The sequence below is a fragment of the Orbicella franksi genome, chromosome 2 (genome assembly GCF_964199315.1).
Source record: "Orbicella franksi chromosome 2, jaOrbFran1.1, whole genome shotgun sequence".
NCBI lineage: Eukaryota > Metazoa > Cnidaria > Anthozoa > Scleractinia > Merulinidae > Orbicella > Orbicella franksi.
Window position 1 is genome coordinate 4,539,201 of NC_138146.1, and position 20,942 is coordinate 4,560,142.

General features: G+C 39.6%; 2 protein-coding genes across 2 annotated transcripts; one reads left to right on the forward strand and one right to left on the reverse strand.

The window, feature by feature from the left end:
- Window positions 1-2,742: 2,742 nt before the first annotated feature.
- On the forward strand, window positions 2,743-7,821 carry LOC145477820 (uncharacterized). The gene is made up of 2 exons (XM_081455662.1): window positions 2,743-3,769; window positions 4,293-7,821. The coding sequence occupies exons 1-2, from the start codon at window positions 3,457-3,459 to the stop codon at window positions 4,805-4,807; spliced, it is 828 nt and encodes a 275-aa protein (XP_081311788.1). The 5' UTR covers window positions 2,743-3,456; the 3' UTR covers window positions 4,808-7,821.
- A 1,973-nt stretch (window positions 7,822-9,794) lies between these two features.
- On the reverse strand, window positions 9,795-20,927 carry LOC145477819 (uncharacterized). Its single transcript, XM_081455661.1, has 6 exons — window positions 19,456-20,927; window positions 18,108-18,267; window positions 17,257-17,379; window positions 16,446-16,629; window positions 15,573-15,737; window positions 9,795-14,626 (listed from the first exon to the last, which is right to left on the reverse strand). The coding sequence occupies exons 1-6, from the start codon at window positions 19,533-19,535 to the stop codon at window positions 14,481-14,483; spliced, it is 858 nt and encodes a 285-aa protein (XP_081311787.1). The 5' UTR covers window positions 19,536-20,927; the 3' UTR covers window positions 9,795-14,480.
- Window positions 20,928-20,942: the final 15 nt, after the last annotated feature.

Genomic DNA, 20,942 nt, shown 5'->3' on the forward strand with positions numbered 1-20,942 from the left:
TCAGTTTTCACTTCCCAATTTGGCAAATCCTATGGCTTCACAACGAACGACTTCTTAGACGTTCAACTTTGAGTGGAGTTTTATTTTCGCGTGAAATCTGCGGAGTGAGTGGTAAGCATTTTGGGACATAAACGTATTTATGTCTGACCTCCGCAGACGGGCGAATAATCCAGTATTTAAACCGATTAGTTATTCCCTCTTCATTCCATTCACTTCTTTCAGCGTAAGTTCCGAAAATTCATTAGCTCATCGTTGATAGTGTCCCTTATAATCACTTTAACAACAGCTTGTTGATACTTTTTCGTGTTTTCACTGCATGCTGTGTCCTATACATTTTATGGCATATTGCAAGTTTTTTTCAAATTTTGATCACTTTTGATCATTGGTTAAGGTTACTCATCAACGAGTGCTTTGATATGGTAGGTCACAGTTACAATTTGACCTTCATATTACTACTTTTATTCACAACTCTTCAATTTCTCTGCTTGCACCCAATCGAACCCTAGATTGCTTCAGAACAAGTCGTCTAATGACTTTGCTTTTCGTCAAACGATTTCATCTGTCCTTTATTCATGCCTTACAGGCACGCAGAACTTAGTTTTACGTATATATGCCGCCTCATTCAATTAATCCCCCACCCTATTTCGGCCTTTGATATTCAAACAGTAACACAATCGTGATAAATTTTAATCGGGTTACAATTTGAACAAAGACGGAACTTCAGAAACACTGAAATCCCTTGTTTACCATGGAAATACAGGTTTACAAGTTTACTGCATAATATTCAGCTAGATTACAAGACTAACATCACACTTTACTCGCAAAAGATTGAACATAATAATAAAAGTACTCATCTAAGGCAAGGTGAAGTGAAGAATAAATGGCATGACTCAGAACGAATTACCTCACAAGGAGGGCAGGCACACATATAAACCATCTGCCTATGACAATAAGCAAAACATGTGTACCCAAACAATTAAACTCTTTTTCGAAAACAGCTTAATTAAAGGTACACTAGTATTAGTTTACAACAAATATCCACTCTGCAAAGAAACCTTTCTTGTTAAGTGTATTTGTTTACATTGAAAGAAAAGGGTAATTAATGTTTTGGCTCTTTTCCATTCAGTTTCTTTCGTTTAGTCGTCCAATCAATACCTTTAGACTCCAAACTGGACGTGGAAACAAATCACAAATACTGGCAACCTCACTTGTCGTTCTCGATTCTCGAGTCAATAACATGCGTATTATGGTATTCACCGGGTGACCGGTGCATTAACTGTCTAGTATTCTTTTCTTATTTCACACGAATTTGTTTACTTTATCCGACCTCCAGCTGGCGGTGTTTGAGCTCGTTGTAAATTCATAAAGCCATGACAATACTTGAGCTTTGAATTGCGAAAGGTTTTGTTCTGTTGATGACTTAAACAAATACCTGAGAAGATATTTGCATTTTCCCTTCATTTCTCCATTTATCCCGTTTGTCTTAATGTTGTCCTAACTCGCTTACAGTGTTAAGAGAAGCTAAAAGCGCCGCCTTCTGTTTATTTCTTACGACAAGTCTCTGCTCGTAGCTGATAACGCTTGCTTCAGACTAAGGCACCGTTTCAGCTCCAGCGCTTTTCTTGTTAATGATTTAATTTCCTGTACTTGTCTTCGAATAATAACTTCTTTGCAAACGCTTCCTTTGTGGCAAACAATGCAAATCACTGAGCCGGTTTCTAGTCACATGGAAGACTAAAAACGTAAAAAATGTTGACAAAGAAAATTCTCAAAACCTCATACATCAGAACATTTCGTCCTTTTCGCGGTAATTATTTACAATACGAGCAATTTCCTCAATGGACAATAAAACCAATACAGCGGTTTTTTTCACCTTCGTGCCAACCACGCTTCCAGATTTCCGAAGAGCTTAAAGTTGCCCTCTAGGAAACCACAATGGCGGTATTTATACAAGACATTCATAATATTTGAATTGTATAGTACTTCATTGTTTAAAGGCTATTGAACTCTTGTGCGGTTTAAATCACAGGCACCGACACAGCTAAGCTCATTAACGTCAAATATCCAAAACTAACACGCTTGTTGTAGCGAGTGTGACACAAGGAAAGGAGTTTTGTAGATATTATCTCCCTCTGAGGTTTGCAGATTGTTCCTAATTGCCCCGGTTATTAGCATTGTTGTTAACTCGGTAAAACATTTACCGCCTTATCGCCAGAGAAAGCGTTCGGCAAATGGCAAACCTTAACGATTATTTCAAAGAATATTTCACTGATAAGACAGGGGTACGGACTAATTATGTAAAAAACGCACTGTGTAAACAGCGGCGTCTCGCTTTCAACGAAATAAACAACGGATGGCATTTTCAAACTTCTAGCTTCGAAGAACGTGTCCTTTTCCTTAAATGGGCATTTTTTTGGCGACATTTTGCACTAAGCTGTTCCCCGAACGAACTGATTGGATTTGTCTTTGATTAATTTCCAAAACATACTCGTTAACAAAACAAATTTGGGTAAAGATACTTTAGATGTAGATATGTTCTACGTTGATTGAATTGCAATTATTAAGTGAGCTGTTTAGGCCATCAATTTTCTTTAAGAGGACATGTAAGAGAGCAGTTTAGCTTTTGGTAACAGCAGGCTATTTATAACACGGCTCACGTGAAAAATATTCATGGACCTATCCGGTCACTCTGTCTGTAATGATAAACAAGAGAAAAATATTTGGATGTTCGTCTACACAATAGTTTACCTTTAGGGAAAACTGGACGTTTTTTTGGAAATTCATTGTTTTAGTCGCCGAATTAATCACGGAAAGATTTCAAAGATGGGCAGACTATTAGTTCAGAAACAATACACGAACAGGGATTTTCCAGTCGTCATTTTGTTGGCACGGAAATCTAAATGTTTCTTTAGCAAGCCATTTTGTCGGCAAGATCACAGCAGTCTTGCTCCATGCGTCAGTCAAAGAACTGGAACCAATGAGTGGGTCGCCTTTCTCAAAATGTGTGCCTTTGTTCGCCCGACCCCTCCTTAAGTTAAGCGCTAAGGTGTTTTCCGATCCCATTCAGGGGTTTTCGGTTCCGTTTAGCACCAAATTCATTGCACCCTAAGCGAGGTTTCATGTTTCACCAGAGCAATTATTCTGAAGTGGGTTTTCTGCCCTAAGTGAGCATTAGGTGCTAATCGCTATCACAACTCATCGCCACTTGAGGTTGTCAAATCATTCAATTAATTTGGATGACAATTATGCGTGCACGCAGCAATCAAAACAAGCTCGGCGACCGACGGTGACTTCTATTGTACCGCGGCACATCACTTTAGTATAGACACCGAATTTAATCCACCCCCAATAGCGTTACCAAAGGTTTCGTAACTCGGTGCGCGCTTACCAGCGAACGGCCCAAAACAAGTCTCCGCTGTGCATTTGTAAAGCGCAGCGCGTTCATAGCTTAGCAGGATGCAAGGCAGTGATCGGTTTTCTATAAATTCTCTCATCGATACCAGGAGTAGAGGCAGCTTGAGCAGTGACGCAGAGGACGCACAAGACATTTCTGGCCCTGAAGACGACTCTGCTCAGGAAACAAGACACTTGGTGACATCATTTACTGTCAAAGACATTTTGGACCCTCACAAGTTTAACGCTCCGAAAAGGCGGCCAAGCGAAAGCGATTCAGAGACTGAAAGCCCAAGTAACGAGGAACCTAGAAATAATTCACCATGGCATCCTTGGATGGCAACTACTAGACTTAACCGTACGCAAAAATCGAGCGGTGAGTACTTAGTTCATTGTGATAAATCAGTTGAATGTAGTGGAGAAACGTTTTCCCTTCGTTCTGTCGCGTTTGATTTACCTTAACTTAAATCACTGGTCTATGAAGAACAGATTGAATTTCTATCTTCACAGTACTTTTGATGCAAAGGTCTTCCTGTGCAACACGCCTGAAAGCGATTAAAGTAGAAACCAAATCACACCCGGCATCGTTTCATTTATTCTCACTTGTGATCACTGAGCTCACATTAACAGCCATTTAGCTTAAAAGCTTTACCACTGCAGCAATTAATTCTCTATAAAATGTATTTCAGAACTATTCCTAGATTTACTGATGTTCGTCCCGTTTAAATAATTTACTGTTGATAATCTGTCTTCTCGTACAACGACGCCGACAGTAGAGTCTGCAAGAATATCTCCTCAAACGAGATCAGTTAACCACTTCATTAAAATGTCTGTTATCTAAAACGCAGACGATTACTCGTCGATCATTATGTATGAACTCTTAAATTCTCTTCGTACAGAATCTGAAAAATGCACGGAAAAGGACAAGATTGATCACGAATCGTCCAACCATCAAGAGAATGAGGAATGTAAGTTGACGACGGCACCCAAATCAAAGCGAAAGCGAAGCGGCTCAGAACGATCAAAGGAAGGAAAACCACGGCGCGCACGGACTGCTTTCACGTACGAACAACTCGTTGCTCTAGAAAATAAGTTTAAGAGCACAAGATATCTATCTGTATGCGAAAGACTTAACTTGGCTCTCTCGCTGAGTCTGACAGAGACACAAGTGAAAATTTGGTTTCAGAACAGGCGGACAAAATGGAAGAAACAAAACCCAGGCGTTGATGTTACCGCGCCGCCGCGGCCGACGACTTTGCCGCACGCTCCTTCTCTGGCCGGTTACGGAACAGGGATTCTGTGTACGTCGCAATGTCCAACGCAAATACACCACTATCCACATTATCCTCCACCCACATCAGCTCATGCTTTGCAGTGCATCATCAGACCGCATCCAACGTACGGACATTTGTAGATACGGCGGTAAATGACGAAGCATGTCGAAGAAGCCTTGTTGCAACATAGGCAGAGGAAAACTCCATAGGAACTTTGTATAGAAAGAGACGAAGATGTATTTATGTTTGAAATCAGTATGATGCCTGATTTTCCATACAAGTATGCTTGAGGCACGCTTTTGTTGGGAGTGGAAGAAATTGATTTATGCTGTGTCCTTAATGTAAACTCACAACTGACTATACCAGCCCAAGTTCTGATCAGTTTATATATATCTGCGAGGTATTTTTTTTATCAAAGGCTATCAGGGTTTTGTTATAATTTAACCATAGTATCTAAAATCCCTGCAACGAAAGTTATGCACTTCGTGTATTTTGTTTCGTGGAAACAAGCCTTGGTACTCCTGTTGGAGTTTCACGCCTGACTAACATTTTTTCTGATTTAACTCGTGCCAATTGTTTGAATCGAAACACTAAAAAGATGTAGCTACTGAAATATTGTTATTTGCCAAAATTCTGAACTGTAAATACTGTATTAAACAAAATGTTATATAATCGGTCTCGCGAAACATAAACTATATGAAATTTCAATAAATTTTTCCCACAAATGTTGTGCCTTGAAGTTACAGCAAGAGATGAAGACTGTCCTTAACCTCAAGAATAATTTTTCATTTATTGCTTTCGGGGACAAAAAAAAAAAAATCTTTTGGATTCAGTCCTAAATTGTATTTAGGTCGTTTCTTACCATCTGACGAAAAACGGTAGAAAAGCTTCCATAAACAGCTGACTCGAAATTTTGACTTATTTCGTTACCACTTCATCGGCAGCCATTACATGGAGGCAACAAAACAAATCTTCTTCGTACGGTGACTAAACTCGGTCAAAGTAGTCGCTAAATAAAAATATAGAGTATATTTACTTCAGAATTATCCTTGGCCCAAACAATCTGCTAAGTTGTTCTGTGAAAATTTGTTTTGCTAATTGGCAAGAAATATTTCTTTGAATGTTACAATGAACCGCCTTCTTTGTTGATCCATTACGGCCCAATTTAACCACACTGATGGCAAATCATCAACCACACCATGACATTTCTTGTTTTCTTCCCACATAAAGATTGCTAATTCTCAACAAATATTGAATTTGCAACCACTTCCTGTAGTCGGCTTTGTTTGAGAAAGATTTCGAGCGGAAAAGCCCACATTATGTACAGCATAGTCTTTTAAAGACACCTGGTCGCTAGTTACACAAAATATCAATCATTTTCTAAGCAGGACCTTGGCGTTCAATCATTCGTTCATTTAGATATTTTCAAAATACGTTCGAGAGAGCCTTCAAACAATTTTTTGCTGTTAAACTGCTCTGCACATTATGAAGGATTTTTCTAATTCAATTACTCGACCCCCAAAGATACGAGACAAGATCCTTTTCAAGTTTTTGAACTCCTTATTGAATATGCTTTGATTTAAGTTACTGAAACTGGCTCATTGTCCTTAATTTTTGTGTTTCAATTTCGAAATCATTGATAAAAGTAACCACTACTGATATAAAGACGTTTCAACTACAGACCAGGGTGGGTTAAAATAATTAAAAATTGTTTTTCCGTTGTCGTTCCAACGTGATGCAAAAACGATCAATCACTTTCTTTAAAGTAATAAGGTTAGTCCACTCATGTTTTTGATGTAATTCAACAATTGAGATGTCGTTCGAACATTTCTTTGTAAATAAGAAGTTTCTCGATTTTGCCGAGCCGGCAGTCCTGACTTAATATGTCGATATGTCGAAAGCACATGGATGGAAGCAGGTTCTTTGTGTTTAGTAAGAATCTCAGGGTCCATTGTCAGTTCATGAATGGACTAGAAATTTTTAGTTGTTCTTTGAACAACTCATGTTACAACACACTGCATTTTGAATATTTGGTGTTATGTTGATAGTTTGCGCCCTGTATCATTTTACTTTTTTTATAAACCCGTGAGCGTTATTTTGTTCTGGTTAACCCCGAAATGTTTTCGAACAACTATGCCACGCAACGAACATCTAATACCGTCCAGTATTCAAAGGGTCAAAGAAGTTGCTCCGCTAAATTTGTCTCGATAAAATCAGTTTCTGAAGACAATTTTAATAACATGGTTCGCTAGTAAACAGTAAACGCCGCTTTCAAAAGATAAGTTGAACAAAACTATAGCCGAGATGTTATCTTCCGAGCCTGAAGCAATCCCACTTATTTTGCGGTCAAGACTTTAGTTAGCTTGGCGCCATCGAGGGGACGGGACGTTGCCCATTTTCACTGAAAAAAGCTCCATTCCTTTTGCTTCTGTTGTTCAGGAAACGTTACCGACAACAGCCATGTACTTGTGGTACATTATTTTAAACCTTTGACAACAACGTAGAATGTGCAGGGCTGGACACTTTCACCAATCCTTCGAATTTCGGTCAACATGGAATGGCGAGCAAAAAGTCATTATACATCAGAGACACACCGCAGTAAGTATAATCATGAATCAAGAAAAGATGGAGTTGAGATCTTCTACAAATCAAATCAAATCAAGTCAGTTTATATGTCCCGCTCTAGCGAGAAACAAACTCTATTTTCCGACTGAAATATGAACTGGTTCTCCGGAGTTACTTCTCGTTGTGTTTTTCTATTCGAGTTTCTGGCTTCGAAGAGAATAAACATTACGAATTTGTCAGCAGTCAGGTTTACAGTTATTAGAAAAGTAAGATGTACCCTTTGCCGGATGTGAGTGAATGCATGTTTGGAAGTCAAACCTCTAAAGACTAGGTAACTTTAATTATGCGATGCATGATAACTTGTCGGCGCAAATCAGCTTCGAGCACATTTTCTTTTTTGTAGAATATCAATTCTCAAAATCTAATTGCAATAAATAAATGAAAAAAGCCGGGGACATTTAATGCCAATAAAATAATTTGTTCGACATCGATTACGATGGTAAGTTATTTGTTCACAGTAAGAACTGTAATCGTGAGAGATAACAGTGCAAAAATATCAATGCGTCTTTGTTCCGGACAAAGGCTGATGTCCCCCCCCCCCCCCCCTTCTCTGGCCCTAATGTGGCTGGAATACATTGGAAGCAGCAAGAAAAAAACCTTAGGCATTAAAATGTTTCGGCGAGGCAATGGAAAATCGAACTCATAGGCAGTAAACAGTATACAAGAGAACAAATAATAACACTGATGATGGTTTGGAGGTACATTTTGATTTATTTTTCACCTTTTCCTCCATTTAGTAAATTACACCACTGCCGCCCTGATTAGCAATGAAACTTGACAACTGCTGCGGCTGTATAACACTGCTACTGACATCAGCTTAAAGGTTAAGTAAGCAGAAGAGGCAATGAAAAAAATATATAATGAATTTCTCATTTGGTATCTGATCCAATGTGAAATTCCTCAGTAAAAATGCCATACTCCCTTTTTTTTTAAAAAGAATAAACATGGAAGCAGTCACCAAATACACGAACGTAAACTTACTCTTCAGATTAAGAAGACAAAGAAGGGGTGGTAAAAGCAGCCAAGACAATGCTGTAAGCCTCTCGGTACGAGTTTCAGCACCTCAGTTGATTTCACAGCTAAAAACAGCCGTAAGAGTTGGAAAGCAATTCAGTGTATTAAAAAAAGGTATTGAATTGCATTCAAGCAAATAAATTCAGGCATTCGAAATTTGTAGCACCAAGAGTGATCGAGCAATACATATGATATAATCAATGTGAAATGGGTTGATAAAAGCGGCGAGGAATATCGAGGTTGTCTCTCCAAACGAAACTTTTAGAAAAGATTCCTCCGATCCAGACAGGTATTATTACAAACGTATGGAAACTAGCAAGTTTAACTGAGGATAATTTCTTCGCTTACATTGATACCAAACTGAAGTACTTTGCCTAGTCAGATTACGTTATTAAAATCGCTGCTTAACTTTACAGCTTGCTGAGACTAGACAAAATGTGAGATACATATAAGATATAAATATCTTTTACCCTTTGTCTTCTCGTGACAACGTAATCTATCGTTGACCAAGTACTTAGGTATAAACAAAGTTCCAGGAGGATAAATATTTAATTAAAAAAGAGCTGTATTTCCTGATGCTATCGTGCGTTTTTCTAAACACAACCGATTTGTCTCATGTTCTGATACATCGTCTGTACAGACTCGCTACAAACGACAATTCAAGGATACATGAAATAAGTGAAAGAAAAAGTTACTTAATACTTTGCTTACGATTACAGGTACCTGAGAAAATGACTCGACGAATTCTAGTTAAAGATGGAAGCGGCAAATCACAAATACGAATCATTTTAGATTAATGCGCTAGTGTACAAAACTGGCCACAATCCCCTATTGAATTGTCGTCGATACTCACTACACTGTGCCAAGTTAGCTGAATATTCGTCGTGTTTCTTTCTTCGACTTTTCTTTCTTCGTCGTGTTAGCGGTTTGCCGGCAGTCTTCCAGGCAGGATTTAGTAACTCATGGCTCGGTAATACCCGACAAAGGTCTACATGTCCGTCTAATTGAGAATGCATGTGACTACAACGCAAACTATTAAGCTCTCAACATCTGTGTCAATCACAGATTGGTTCGTCGGCTGAACGTAATACTACGACTGTTACACAATGGGAAGAAAATGAAAGCGTTTGTTGCAGCTTTTTTAAAAACATTTGAACATTCTTAATTGAGTTTACTGACTTAATAGCTGAGAGCCAACATGTTGTATAATATTTGCACTTAACGGTAACTTTTCCACTTCTTAATCTCATTAGCAAACAGAATTCGAAAATTCCTTCTAAACAGTAATAAATTTACCACTTCAAATAGTCTGAAAACTTCGAGGTCTTTTATTTCTACATGCTGAAAGAAAACGTGTAGCGTCGGGTAAACTGCCATTGACAAACTCATTACTTTGTCGGCAAACATTAAAGGAAAAATTGGCCATTATTCACGGTTCTCAAGCGATTTGTTTATTCATCAAGTCTACTATCATTGCGCCTCACGTAAAGCAGGAATTAGCCGGGGCAAACAATTTAATTAAATAAGTCTTTGTGGGCATAAGTAAATACGGTTAATGAGAAAACACACAAAAGCTTAAAATAATTCAGGGACTTAACTTGTTGACCATTATCAGCACACGTCGTTCAGTTTGATTGTTTCCGATCAAGTCTCGATACGGCTTTGTATTTACCCGGCTGGGGGCCTCAGGAACGCAGTTTGTGATATTTTTGCCCATATTTAAAGCTATTATACCGGAGGTCAATTGAGACATAATCAAATTCCTAAACCACACAAACTTTCTACACGCTACATCGTTGGCTTCTTATGTACCGGTTTGTAAATAAATTACAAAGGTATGCTACAAAACTGGTTGTAAACTGCTTATTCACAAGCCATTTTACTGTGAAAAGCCATTGCCACAAAAAATTATAATCGCAAACGCTTTGTGCTTCGTTAAATTCTGGCACCTCCTCATTGTAACACAAAAAAATCAGCTGCATTCTGAAAAAGCTTGTTGTATTGGGGAGGAAACACGTGTTTCTAAAACATGGGCTTCGTATCTTTAGTGATCGAACATTTTTTTTTTCCACAAACTATGCAAGTTTATAACAAGAGACTATATGTATGCTGCTTGTAATCAGGTTTTCCACATTCCAATTATTATATTTCCAAACCACGATTTAGAATAATCATCCTTTAAGGAAACAAAATCAAACCACCACCTCTCCTTCAAGTATTGTTTTCCCGTTGTTTCACTGACACAGCGAGTCAAGTTTATACGTAAACCTGGGTGTGATAATTTGGACACCTGGCACTACAGGCATGTGCTAATTATTGGGGTCTGTCAGAAAATTGTGAGAATTATTTGACGAAATGAGCAACAACATCCATGGCTATTTTGTTAACAAGTAACGTTTCAAAACGTCCACAATCTAATGTGAAAGTTTGCGATAAAATTTTGCATTGTTGGCCTTTAATCCCGGCGGAACAGGACATGCTAACGCCCGCTGTCCTCATAGGTCGCTTGTGCAAAATACTCTTTTCTCTCTGTAGCTCAAAGTTTTAAAAAAAAATTTCGGTGAACACTCCATCGTTAAGGCAAACCTAAACAGAACCCGGTAATGTATTGGCCGCTGAAGCAGTTAAGAACACTGTTAGCCTTTATGAATGGCTGTTTGCCTAAACGTTTTATTGAATTCATGCCGGAGGTAATTATGACGACAACGATTTGTATTTGTACTCAGCGGTACATTGCTCGTGCCCACTAAAATACGGAACTGGAAAAGCATGAAATACGAAATACACACAGGCTTAACGGAAAGTAAACACAGCAAAAGTAATCATAACATGGAACGGATTAAGCACCAATGATAGGTGAGCTCTATACACATAACTCTAAGGCCAAATTATTGCAAAGCGGCTTTTCAATTAAGTGTCTTATCCCTTGAGGGTTAAGTGGCTAACCTAATGAAGACCCGCGGCTTCCATGAATGCTGCTTAAACCAAACTCAATTGTCTCCCGGTGTAATAAATAGGTATAAATTGGCGTCAATCAATTTGATCTATTAATTTGGCTCTCAATCGGGACCCGGCGACCTTTTATAACAATTAATCGCAGCTTATTGTGCACTGTTTACAATACCCCGGCGTTTTGTAGCCCCAGGCCCTTGTGTTTAATTGCTTATTGTGCTGTAGCCCTTTGACATTGCCGCAAAACTAATAAAGTTTTATGAAAAGCAAAGAAGCGGTGACGCTTGAATTGGTGGTCCATTGTCCCGCATTTCGAGCGTCCTTTTGTTTTGTTTTTTTTTCTTTTATTCTTTTTTTATTTATATTTTTTAGCAGAATCCTTTCTTTAATGTTCTAACTGACTGTGCCAACCAGATAAATCTGAAAACACAGTCTGAGCTATCGAATATTTGTTTGCTTTTTGAACCCTAGCTAACCCACTAACAGAATGAATTGATAGAACTCCCTCAGTCATGACCAGAATAGATGCAGTCTTAATTCGTCGCAATTAATAAGGATACTTTTGCTAAAATGTACCCAGATGGTTCTCTCTCTATTCAAACTCAACGACAAGATTCACCTTTTTTGTCACAAGCTTTTTTGGAACAGTGTAAGGCCGTTAAGTGTCTCGATGATTTGGTTAATTAACCACAACTAAAATGATTTCACTGAGTTGGACTTCGATCTTTCTTCAGTTCGGTCCTGGTTGACTAACAGTGCTCGGTGCCTCATGTTCAACCATGTTTAACCAAATCTTCAAAACTTCCGGTAAACGAGCCCTTGTTCAGACTACAGTCGGTTAGAAAACCTATGAGTATATTCAAGGAACTGGTAACGGCTTGAGGAAAAACAATATCTACAGGTATGTTCCTCCTTCCTCGGAGAAAAATGCCAGGCCTCGTGGACTCGGCGTGGTCTGTTTGCCAATGAACAGGACTTGAATACATCTGATTTGAATTATCTTCCCTGACCAGTCGTTGAATTCTTAATCCAAGCTACCTCTTTGGATACAAAAGTATATAATCTGCGAGCGACCCTTGTTTCAAATATTTGCATTTTTTTAAGATCAAATTTAGCATAGCAATGCTAATTACACAGCGAAACTTCAATGCTATTTTATATTACCATCTGCAGTATGTGCTCTTGGTATGCCTTTCGGCAAAACTAAACATGACGGTTTAACGCGGGTGTTCTAAGCCAATCCATTGTGACCAGTTCATATATTTCGGAAATTCAGCCACAGTAGCTGAAATATTTGTTTGACCCTGTCTGTAAAAGAAAGAGCTTTGTATGGTAGGAAATAAGCTCTAGCTCTTGGTAACGAGATAACATTTTATGTCTGTCATTGTTTGCAACTTGTGCTGGACGGTTGTTCCCTATATACTAAAAAAACCCCAAAGCTTTAAGTTCCCATTAAGGGATCGACAGGTAAAAATTACTGTTAAGAAAGATCATATTAAACTTGTTAGTCTTGTTATGGAAGGTGTCGGTGAGAGATGAAGACACTTGTACCTTTTTATCATTCTGTTAGGTTTGGGCTACGTTGCTGTGAACGAACGATCAAACTAGATTCTTCAATTGTCAGCTCAAACTGTGCTTTCAGTCGTACACCATTTTTCCTCAATAGCGTTCAGAGTCAAAAGTTAAGTAAACGGAGAATCACTCATACTCTTCAATAATAGTCCGCTTTACCTTTAGTTCCAAGGTGGCAAACGAAAATCGAATCACTTACATAACCGAACTTTCGTTGTTTATCCATCTGAATTTTTTTCGTTTGGATGCGAAAGAAAATTACGGTTAGTTTTGCTGCTTGAGGAAGCTTTTTCCTCAGTTTTGGTACCCCGAAGCATTATGGGCCCCTGGGGACACCTGTCAAACCACGCGCGCAGTGCATGACTGGAACTAAATGTCTGTCAAGTCTCGATTAGCAGCCACTGCACGGAGAATGGACACAAGAGAGCGGCGGAAATCGAACCTAATTTAAATTCTGAACTTTACAAAGAAGATTAATGATGCCCTTTATTGAAATTTGCTAATAAAATAATCAACTTGTCTAATAAACAACTATTCCATTTACTGCTTCCCATTCTCCCAGGAAGGCATCTGCTGTTGATTTTCGAGGCTATTAAAAATAATAAAAAATTACATTATGAGCTCGAGATTTCTGTCGTGTTATAGAAATCGAGCGCGAATAATCTAACTGTGTTAGTATAAATCTACTAGTCGTTGGAAACTTAATCTAAATCCTCTTCACAGACACTTCGAAAACGCCAAGAAGCGGCCGTCATTTTGTTAACAACGGCATACTGCCACGCTACTCACAATCTATCACAGACCAGATAATGAGTGGCGTCGCCAATCAGAGAAAGGCATTCGTGATAGAACGCTAGTACATTTACACTAATTACGGATAGAGCTCGGATATTGACGGGGTGGTTTCACAAAAAACTTGAAGAGTTTGCGATAATTTCTGACGAGTTTTTGAGAGATAAAGGCAACACAGACATGCAGTTAAAAAGTCTCTGTGAAACACCACTGAGTGAGTTACCACCCCCTCCCCCAACCAATGCATCTCCCCACGCAGCGATCCCCTAAAGCATGCATTGGATAATACAACAATGCCCAGACTTTGTTTTATATCTTTCTCCCTCGGCTTCTGTACTGAAATATCCAGTCATATCTCCAGTCCTACCTTTAAGGCCGGACTAAATCCTGATGACTTACGAACATGCAATTTTGGACGGTTTCGATGACAACAGGTCCGGAACAGTTTCGAAAATATTCGAATATTTTCCAGAGAGATATTCCCATCGGTCTTAATCGGATGACATTCCGGCCGACAACTTCCAGATATTTTTCCGACGGTTTGAACAAATGGACAGTGATGTCCCGTGCGGCATGGATCGGTGCTACTCGTCCATTACCACAAACATCAGGTGCGTATTCAGTTGATTATGGTATTTTCATTTGCCAACTTTAATCATATAGAAACCTCATACATTCTACCAATATCAAGCAAGTTTAAGCTAAAAAGATCAAATACACTCTTCATTAATACGCTGGAATACATATACATGCAAACAGAAGAGCCAAAGCTAAACTACAGAGAAGTGAGCTGCAAAATGAGTTAGTGATCCTCCTGATATATCAGTCAAATTCTGAAGAAGATTCCGTGATTATAGTTTACCCAGCTGGCCACAAGGCCCAGTCACCCTTAGTGTTCCTATGGGTTCTAAGCCACCAACGCCCCATCATCTGTGCTCCCAAGACTTGGCCTTCATAGACCACCTGGTGCTCGCCGTAATCTTTAATAAACTGCACCTTGGAACCTGAAGAGCAAAGAGTTCAGAGCAGTTTATAAGTGGTAGCTCTGCCATTGTGCAGTCCCTTGCCCCCGACAGAAAAGGAGCGGGGTATAAACTAAGCTAAGAATTCCACCCCTTACAAAAATCACATGAGATCGAGATAACAAATTTCTCATGAATCTCAGCTAAGCTTTAGATGCTAAACAAATTCTGAGAAGTCCTATCTGCTAATTTCAACATCATGTGTACCGTTCAAAGTCAATTATGCTAAAGTAAAAACCAAACCAACAAACATCAACGGCATAATCTGCTTTGCACTTCGGTATGAGGCGGTAACAATAGGGACCTTTAGATTGGACTGCGAGTTCGAGATGGAGTACTACTACGATTTCCGAATTTCAAACTAGTGAAAGCTAGGGTAGAAAGCTATGGTAGCTCATGGGATAAGATGGGTATGTGACGTGATAATGTGGAGCCTGTAAACTAGAACTGAAAAGTCGTTCTAGTACTCAAATCTGAAGTCGTCTCAATTACAACAGCAAAAATAAAACATCACAAACATTTTCTTGATTTTAACGATCCGAGTACGAGTAGCAGTTTTCAATTGAGTGTCGTTAAACCAAAAGCAAAGTAATCGCTCTAGCCAATCACAAAGGACGCAGACAATTCAATGAGCCAATCAAAACTCACAGTAATTACATGCAGCTGACGCAAAGCGCGCGAAAACGTGTGCGAACGAATCACAATTGGTTTTGATTTTACTTCTGATTGAATGAAAAATATTGGCGAGAGATTTCCAGGCAATCGCGAAGCGTAGTAAGTGCAAAACCAATTACTTTTCAACACTCAATTGAAAACCGTCGTGACCTATGAAATCATGATTATACAAATCACAATTAAAAGTCATTCAGGTAGTTGTTAAAAAAACACCATTTTGGATTCGCTTTAGTATATTGTGTATTGTACGCACCTGTAATCTTTCCATTTTTAAAAGTAAACGAGCCAACTTCGTCGCTTCCCCTCGCCGTAAACTGGTCTCTGCTTTGGAAAGTCATATTCACATCAATAAGCCACTTACTTCCTGCAGACTTTCCTCCCAAGGCTCGATTGTCAACGAAGTAACCTTTCCAAAGGCCTGAAACAAATAAACAAATAAATAAATAAAACAAATAAACAAACAGACAAATACATAAGTGAACAAGTGACCAAGTGACCAAGCGAACAAGTGACCAAGTGACCAAGGACCAAGTGACCAATTGACCAAGTGACCAAGTGACCAAGTGAACAAATGAATAAATGAATAAAAATAAATAAATAAATAAATAAATAAATAAATAAATTACCCGATTACCAATTAGACGTCTCAGCTAATCTCAAGCCGTAGCAAAACCAAAACCAAAACCAAAGTAATTGCTTAATTACTTTCGAATCTCAATTGAAAACCGCCCTAAATAAATAAAAAGCAAAAGCATGAATTCCTCAACGACTCAGTTTAAGAAAAGAGAAGTGACCTGGGCTGATATCTACAAAAAGCGGTGTTCTGAGAGGAACATTTTATGAGATTGTTGTTTAATGTTAAATCGAAAGTTAGGCGACTACAACACAGTGTTCAATCTACTGAGTTCTCTTGAGAAAAAATTGGAAATGGTCCTTGAAGAGACCCCCAATGGAAAACACCCCATGTTATAATGGTCCTTAAGAATTTACGAGAATTTCTGGATAATGTACAACAACAACAAAAAATTTCATTTCACCCCGAGTTAGAAATTATATTGTTGTAGAATAAAAACAAAAATGGTAGGGGTGCTGCCTACCAGAAATAACCAAAGAGATTTCTTGGTACCTGATGGTAGAGCTTGAGAGCTTTTTGAATGAAGGACGTAAGACAACTCTTTCGATTCAGCCGGCGACAGCATGCTGGTTGATTTAGGCTTGGGAATGGGGGCTGCTGATGATGTCGATTTGAAGGGAACGACGGTTTTCAGTTTCTCCATAATATGCTTGAACCCTTCAGCCTCACTTGAGCACTAACAAAAGGAAAAAAGGAAAAATCTCACATATCACTCTAATTTTTCATGATACATGTTAGTATTATACGGCTAGCTCCGTGAGCGGGCAAAGTAACACAAATCCTGCGCTGTGATTGGCTACCCGAACGGGTAGATGACGCTATCTTGTCCGCTCGGGATGACCCGCTGTGTCCTGCAAGAAAAAATTCCCCGAAAGCCATATAATAAATCCTTTATTGACCAAGCTTGTCCGGTCAAGATGCCTGAATATTGGCCTCGTCCTTATTTTGCCAGTTTATGGACTTGGACTCCGCCTCGATACACAAACACATCCACAAAAAAGAACTTGGCTAAAATGCAATACCATGTAGGCTTGGTCTACAACCCATATTTCATAACCGTCATACAAGTCGCCAGAACTGGCCGGGAAAATCACTGTCCATCCCTGAGGCTTCTAATGTACTGCAAGCACGCGGGAAAAGACTGGTGAGAGGTAAAAGTACAACGCAAGGCACGTGGTGCATGACGGGAAGATAGAAGAAAGGCAGAGGAGAGAGGCGGAAAGCTGTAAAGGAGGGCATGAAAGAGAACCGCAAAGAGGACAGATTCAGCAGTTGTCAGGAAAAAGAACTGAACACAGGTTACCTGGTTCAAGAACACTCCCTGGAAGTTTGCTAGCAGGGCATCCACATGGGCATACTTCTCAATGTTAAAATCTTCGGTGACTATAGGCATGATGACTGGAGATTTCTTGGTAAGGTTCTTGCGCTGTATGCAGTAAAATAAAGCAGAAGTGTAACTACATCATTTGGACTGAAAGGGTTTAAATGAGCCGTGAAAACGCCATCAGCCTTTTACCATAGGCCATGCGTGTAAAGTGAAATAGCTACCCTTAAAATAGTTACACGAGCAAGGTTGCTATGTACCTTTCTCTGACGCCCGCATGAAAAATGCGGTGATTTTTACATTTATTTTAAGACAACCGTTCAGTGAAAAGAATCAGCTGTAATAAAAGAGTTTTTGGCACGATGCATGAACAATCGCCTGGAGGAAAACCAGAAAACATTTCAACGTGTGTACTATGGAATGCCAACTGAAATTTGACTGTCAGCAGACACGCGTTCCCTCCCCTCCCCTCCCCTGGAACATTTGATCACATACAATTCTTGTTTGCGTCATTGCAAAATTGCGTCCCTTGATGTTGATAGCCTCGCGGACGGGGGTGCTTGTCGTATCTTTCAGGGGTTAAAAAGTGGTTTAGTACCTCTTAGGGTTAGAGCCTCAAACGGTCCACAGCGGTATTGAGCCAAAATTATATCACAGGAGATAATGTGTTGTTTTAAAATTTGTACCTCTTAACGGTGAAAAAAATCTCAAGCCACACCCACAAAAAAGAATAGTGGTACCTCTACAAAATTTACGACGAGCACCCCGGTCCTTTTTATATGGGGGTTCCCCCCCCCGGCGGGTGGGGGGGTTGATAGCTAGTGTCTTACCGTGGCATAGTTGTATTCAAAGACACACTCATCTGATTTTGCCCATTTCTCGTTGAGAAAAATCAAGAAAACCTTGGCATCGCGGACGTTTGCGACAATTTCTTCTCGGAATGTTTCCCCTCCGTCAATATCTGTGCACATCCAAGTACTGATGCCATGGCTACAGCAGAAATAGCAGAAAAGAAAAAAAAACTCTATCGTGATGTTGTTAATAAGTAGGAATGTGCTGTTGTAAAGCGAAAACTCCACCACCAACACAAGGGAGGGAGCTTAAGCGACGACGACGACGACGCCGAGGGCGACGCCAGGGCGACGCCTAGTCAAAAATGACTTTACATTTTAAAAGCGAAATTCGCGATCGTCTAGATCTGTTCGGTATGCCAATGGCTCTAAAAACGTGCTCAGGTTAAATATGCAATGACTGCGTTCAATTCCAAATGGAAATACGAAAAATTAGCCTTCGTCGTCCACGTTCAGTAGACGACACAGAACTTGGTCATTTCACGTTGTTGTTTTGCAGAGGACGGCAAAGAAATGTACAAAGATTTATAACGCACGTGCACAGCTATTGTTTTGCTCATCAAACCTTTTGTTTAGTGACGTTCTCGTTGCCGTCGTCGTCGAGCGCTCCGGGATTAAGTCCTAGCCGGGGTTATTTTACTGTGTTGTTGTGCAGGACTATTTAATATCACAGTACCTCTCTCTACCCAGGCGTATAAATGAGTACCGGTTAATTTAATGCTAGGGGTAAACCTGCGATGGACTAATATCCCATCCAGGGGGGGGGGGGTTCTTTTTTACTTTAAGTCGCTTAATTATCATTAATACTATGGCCTGACGCAGAATTTACCTTTACCAGAACCCATCCGTGGCCGCCACCAGCCGGCCGTACCACAACCACAACCCGGTACCACATCTCAACCACAACCGCCCGTATTGCTACCACTAACTTCGCCGCCAAGAGATTTTTTGAGATTTTCCCAAGCTCTGGAACAGTACCGTGGAGGGTCACAGAGTTATAGCTGTGAACATGTGCAAAATGACTTAAACCTGGAAATTAATGTTTCATATTTTATTATAACAAAGCACATCAGCAGAGTTTTTAAAAATTTCTGAGTGAAGGCCTAAGCTGGTGGGTTGCCAGGCTGCAGGAGGTCTATGGAGAGTACAAGATATCCTGAGATGTCTCAATATTACTGGGATATCATGCATGGGCCATTGTTATTTCACTAACTATAAGGCACGACACTTGACCAGGAAAGCGCTCAAGTCTCAACCTCGTTCCCAGGGTCTCACCCTGGGAACGAGGTCGCTCAAACCAAGAGACCCTTATTTTGATAAAGCCTACCTATGGAACACGCTTCTTGCCTTGTCTGCCAACGTCTTGGATGATCCAACGTTCAGACTCAGAAAATAATCAGCACCCATTTTTCTACGAAAACAAACAATCACAACTACCAATCAGTTCTAGGTTATATTGCAAAATTTCATGTAACAATTTGCTATTTCTTCCTTTTGCCTAAATGTCGTATTTCGTTCGTTTCATTCCTGTCCCGATTTAGGATGTTCAAACTAAGACCTAGTGGCCAAAACTAAGTCTGCTAAAACCTTGTACCGTTTCTACAGCTCTTTTATAAAATTCAGTTGACTGGGATAAATGAGGCTAGGTCGACATATCTATCACACCTTTTCGAAATTTACTCAACATTGCTTTCTGGAAACAAGTCAGAGGCTCTTGGTCGTGATAAATTAGCTCTTACAGCCGTATCATGAAAACTAATTTGCATTTGAGGGAATTCTGCATTTGTCCTACCGCTTTTAGAGATTATAAATGAACCAGAAATTATTAATGTACTCCGCAGCTTTGCGTAAATAATGTTTTCGAGCCTGATTACTTTTTATACACATATCAGACGGACCAATCAGTGACCCCTCGTGTGTCGGTGAAAAGCAAATATGAAACTTGACAAATAGTAGTTTTCGGCGATATTTACGCATTGCTGGGCTAAGAAAAGCAAACAATATACTTGTAGAGTTTACCCTCGTTTCTTTATCTGGGGACCACCCAAACGTGTCACGGTCCACTGAATTCTATTGAGTATAGTATAGTATAGTATAGTATAGTCTAAATGAACCTTCTTATCCTTTGCACGCTTCTTTTTGACTCTTGTGAGAAGAGATCGTCTTCATCTCTCCGCCATCGCCAGACGATGGATGAGCGCTCGCCAGTCCTCGGAAAATCTCGGAATTATTCATGCCTCCACAACTATTTTTACTGGTGTGGAGCGACGGTTCACGAAATGCCTTACGTGATCGAATAATAATTTTCAATTATGTTTGTGGCACGAAAGTAAGGACCTGGGCTTACACCCGAAAGTTTGTAACATTCGCCTCGCTGATAATTTAGCGGTAGCTAGGTATGGTTGATATTGTTTAGATACTAAAATTTATTTGCTCAAACAAACGTGATATCCTCCCACTTTCCACTTGAGCCAACCGTGAGTTCAGTAACAAATGGTCGACTGAGGTGATTCTTGGAAAGGAAGTTGAATACGAAAAATATTAAACAAATGATTTAGTAGCATTGACTTAGTCAGTTTACTGCTTTGCAGTAGAAATCTTTACAGTTACATGCTAATTCTTTTAAATTGGGTACAGTTATAGTTAGGCATATATTTTCAGATCTATGATACTGTAAATTTCTGGGACCGTAATTGCCCCAAAGTATACAATCAAGATAAACTTTCAGTCGTGCTAACTCCGTCGCCATGGCGAAACTGCGTCAAGTTCATTACCCTGCAGCGAATTTCACAACTGCAGAGACTAGTGGCACAG

Bases quoted from the DNA above. Each gene is read 5' to 3' on its own strand.
- LOC145477820 (XM_081455662.1), top strand. From the start codon at position 3,457: ATGCAAGGCAGTGATCGGTTTTCTATAAATTCTCTCATCGATACCAGG. The intron at 3,770-4,292 runs GTGAGTACTTAG...CTCTTCGTACAG, and splicing joins CCGTACGCAAAAATCGAGCG to AATCTGAAAAATGCACGGAA.
- LOC145477819 (XM_081455661.1), bottom strand. From the start codon at position 19,535: ATGGGTGCTGATTATTTTCTGAGTCTGAACGTTGGATCATCCAAGACG. The intron at 18,268-19,455 runs GTAGGCTTTATC...TTTCTGCTGTAG, and splicing joins GCAAGAAGCGTGTTCCATAG to CCATGGCATCAGTACTTGGA. The intron at 16,630-17,256 runs GTAACCTGTGTT...TCCTTTTGTTAG, and splicing joins AGGGAGTGTTCTTGAACCAG to TGCTCAAGTGAGGCTGAAGG.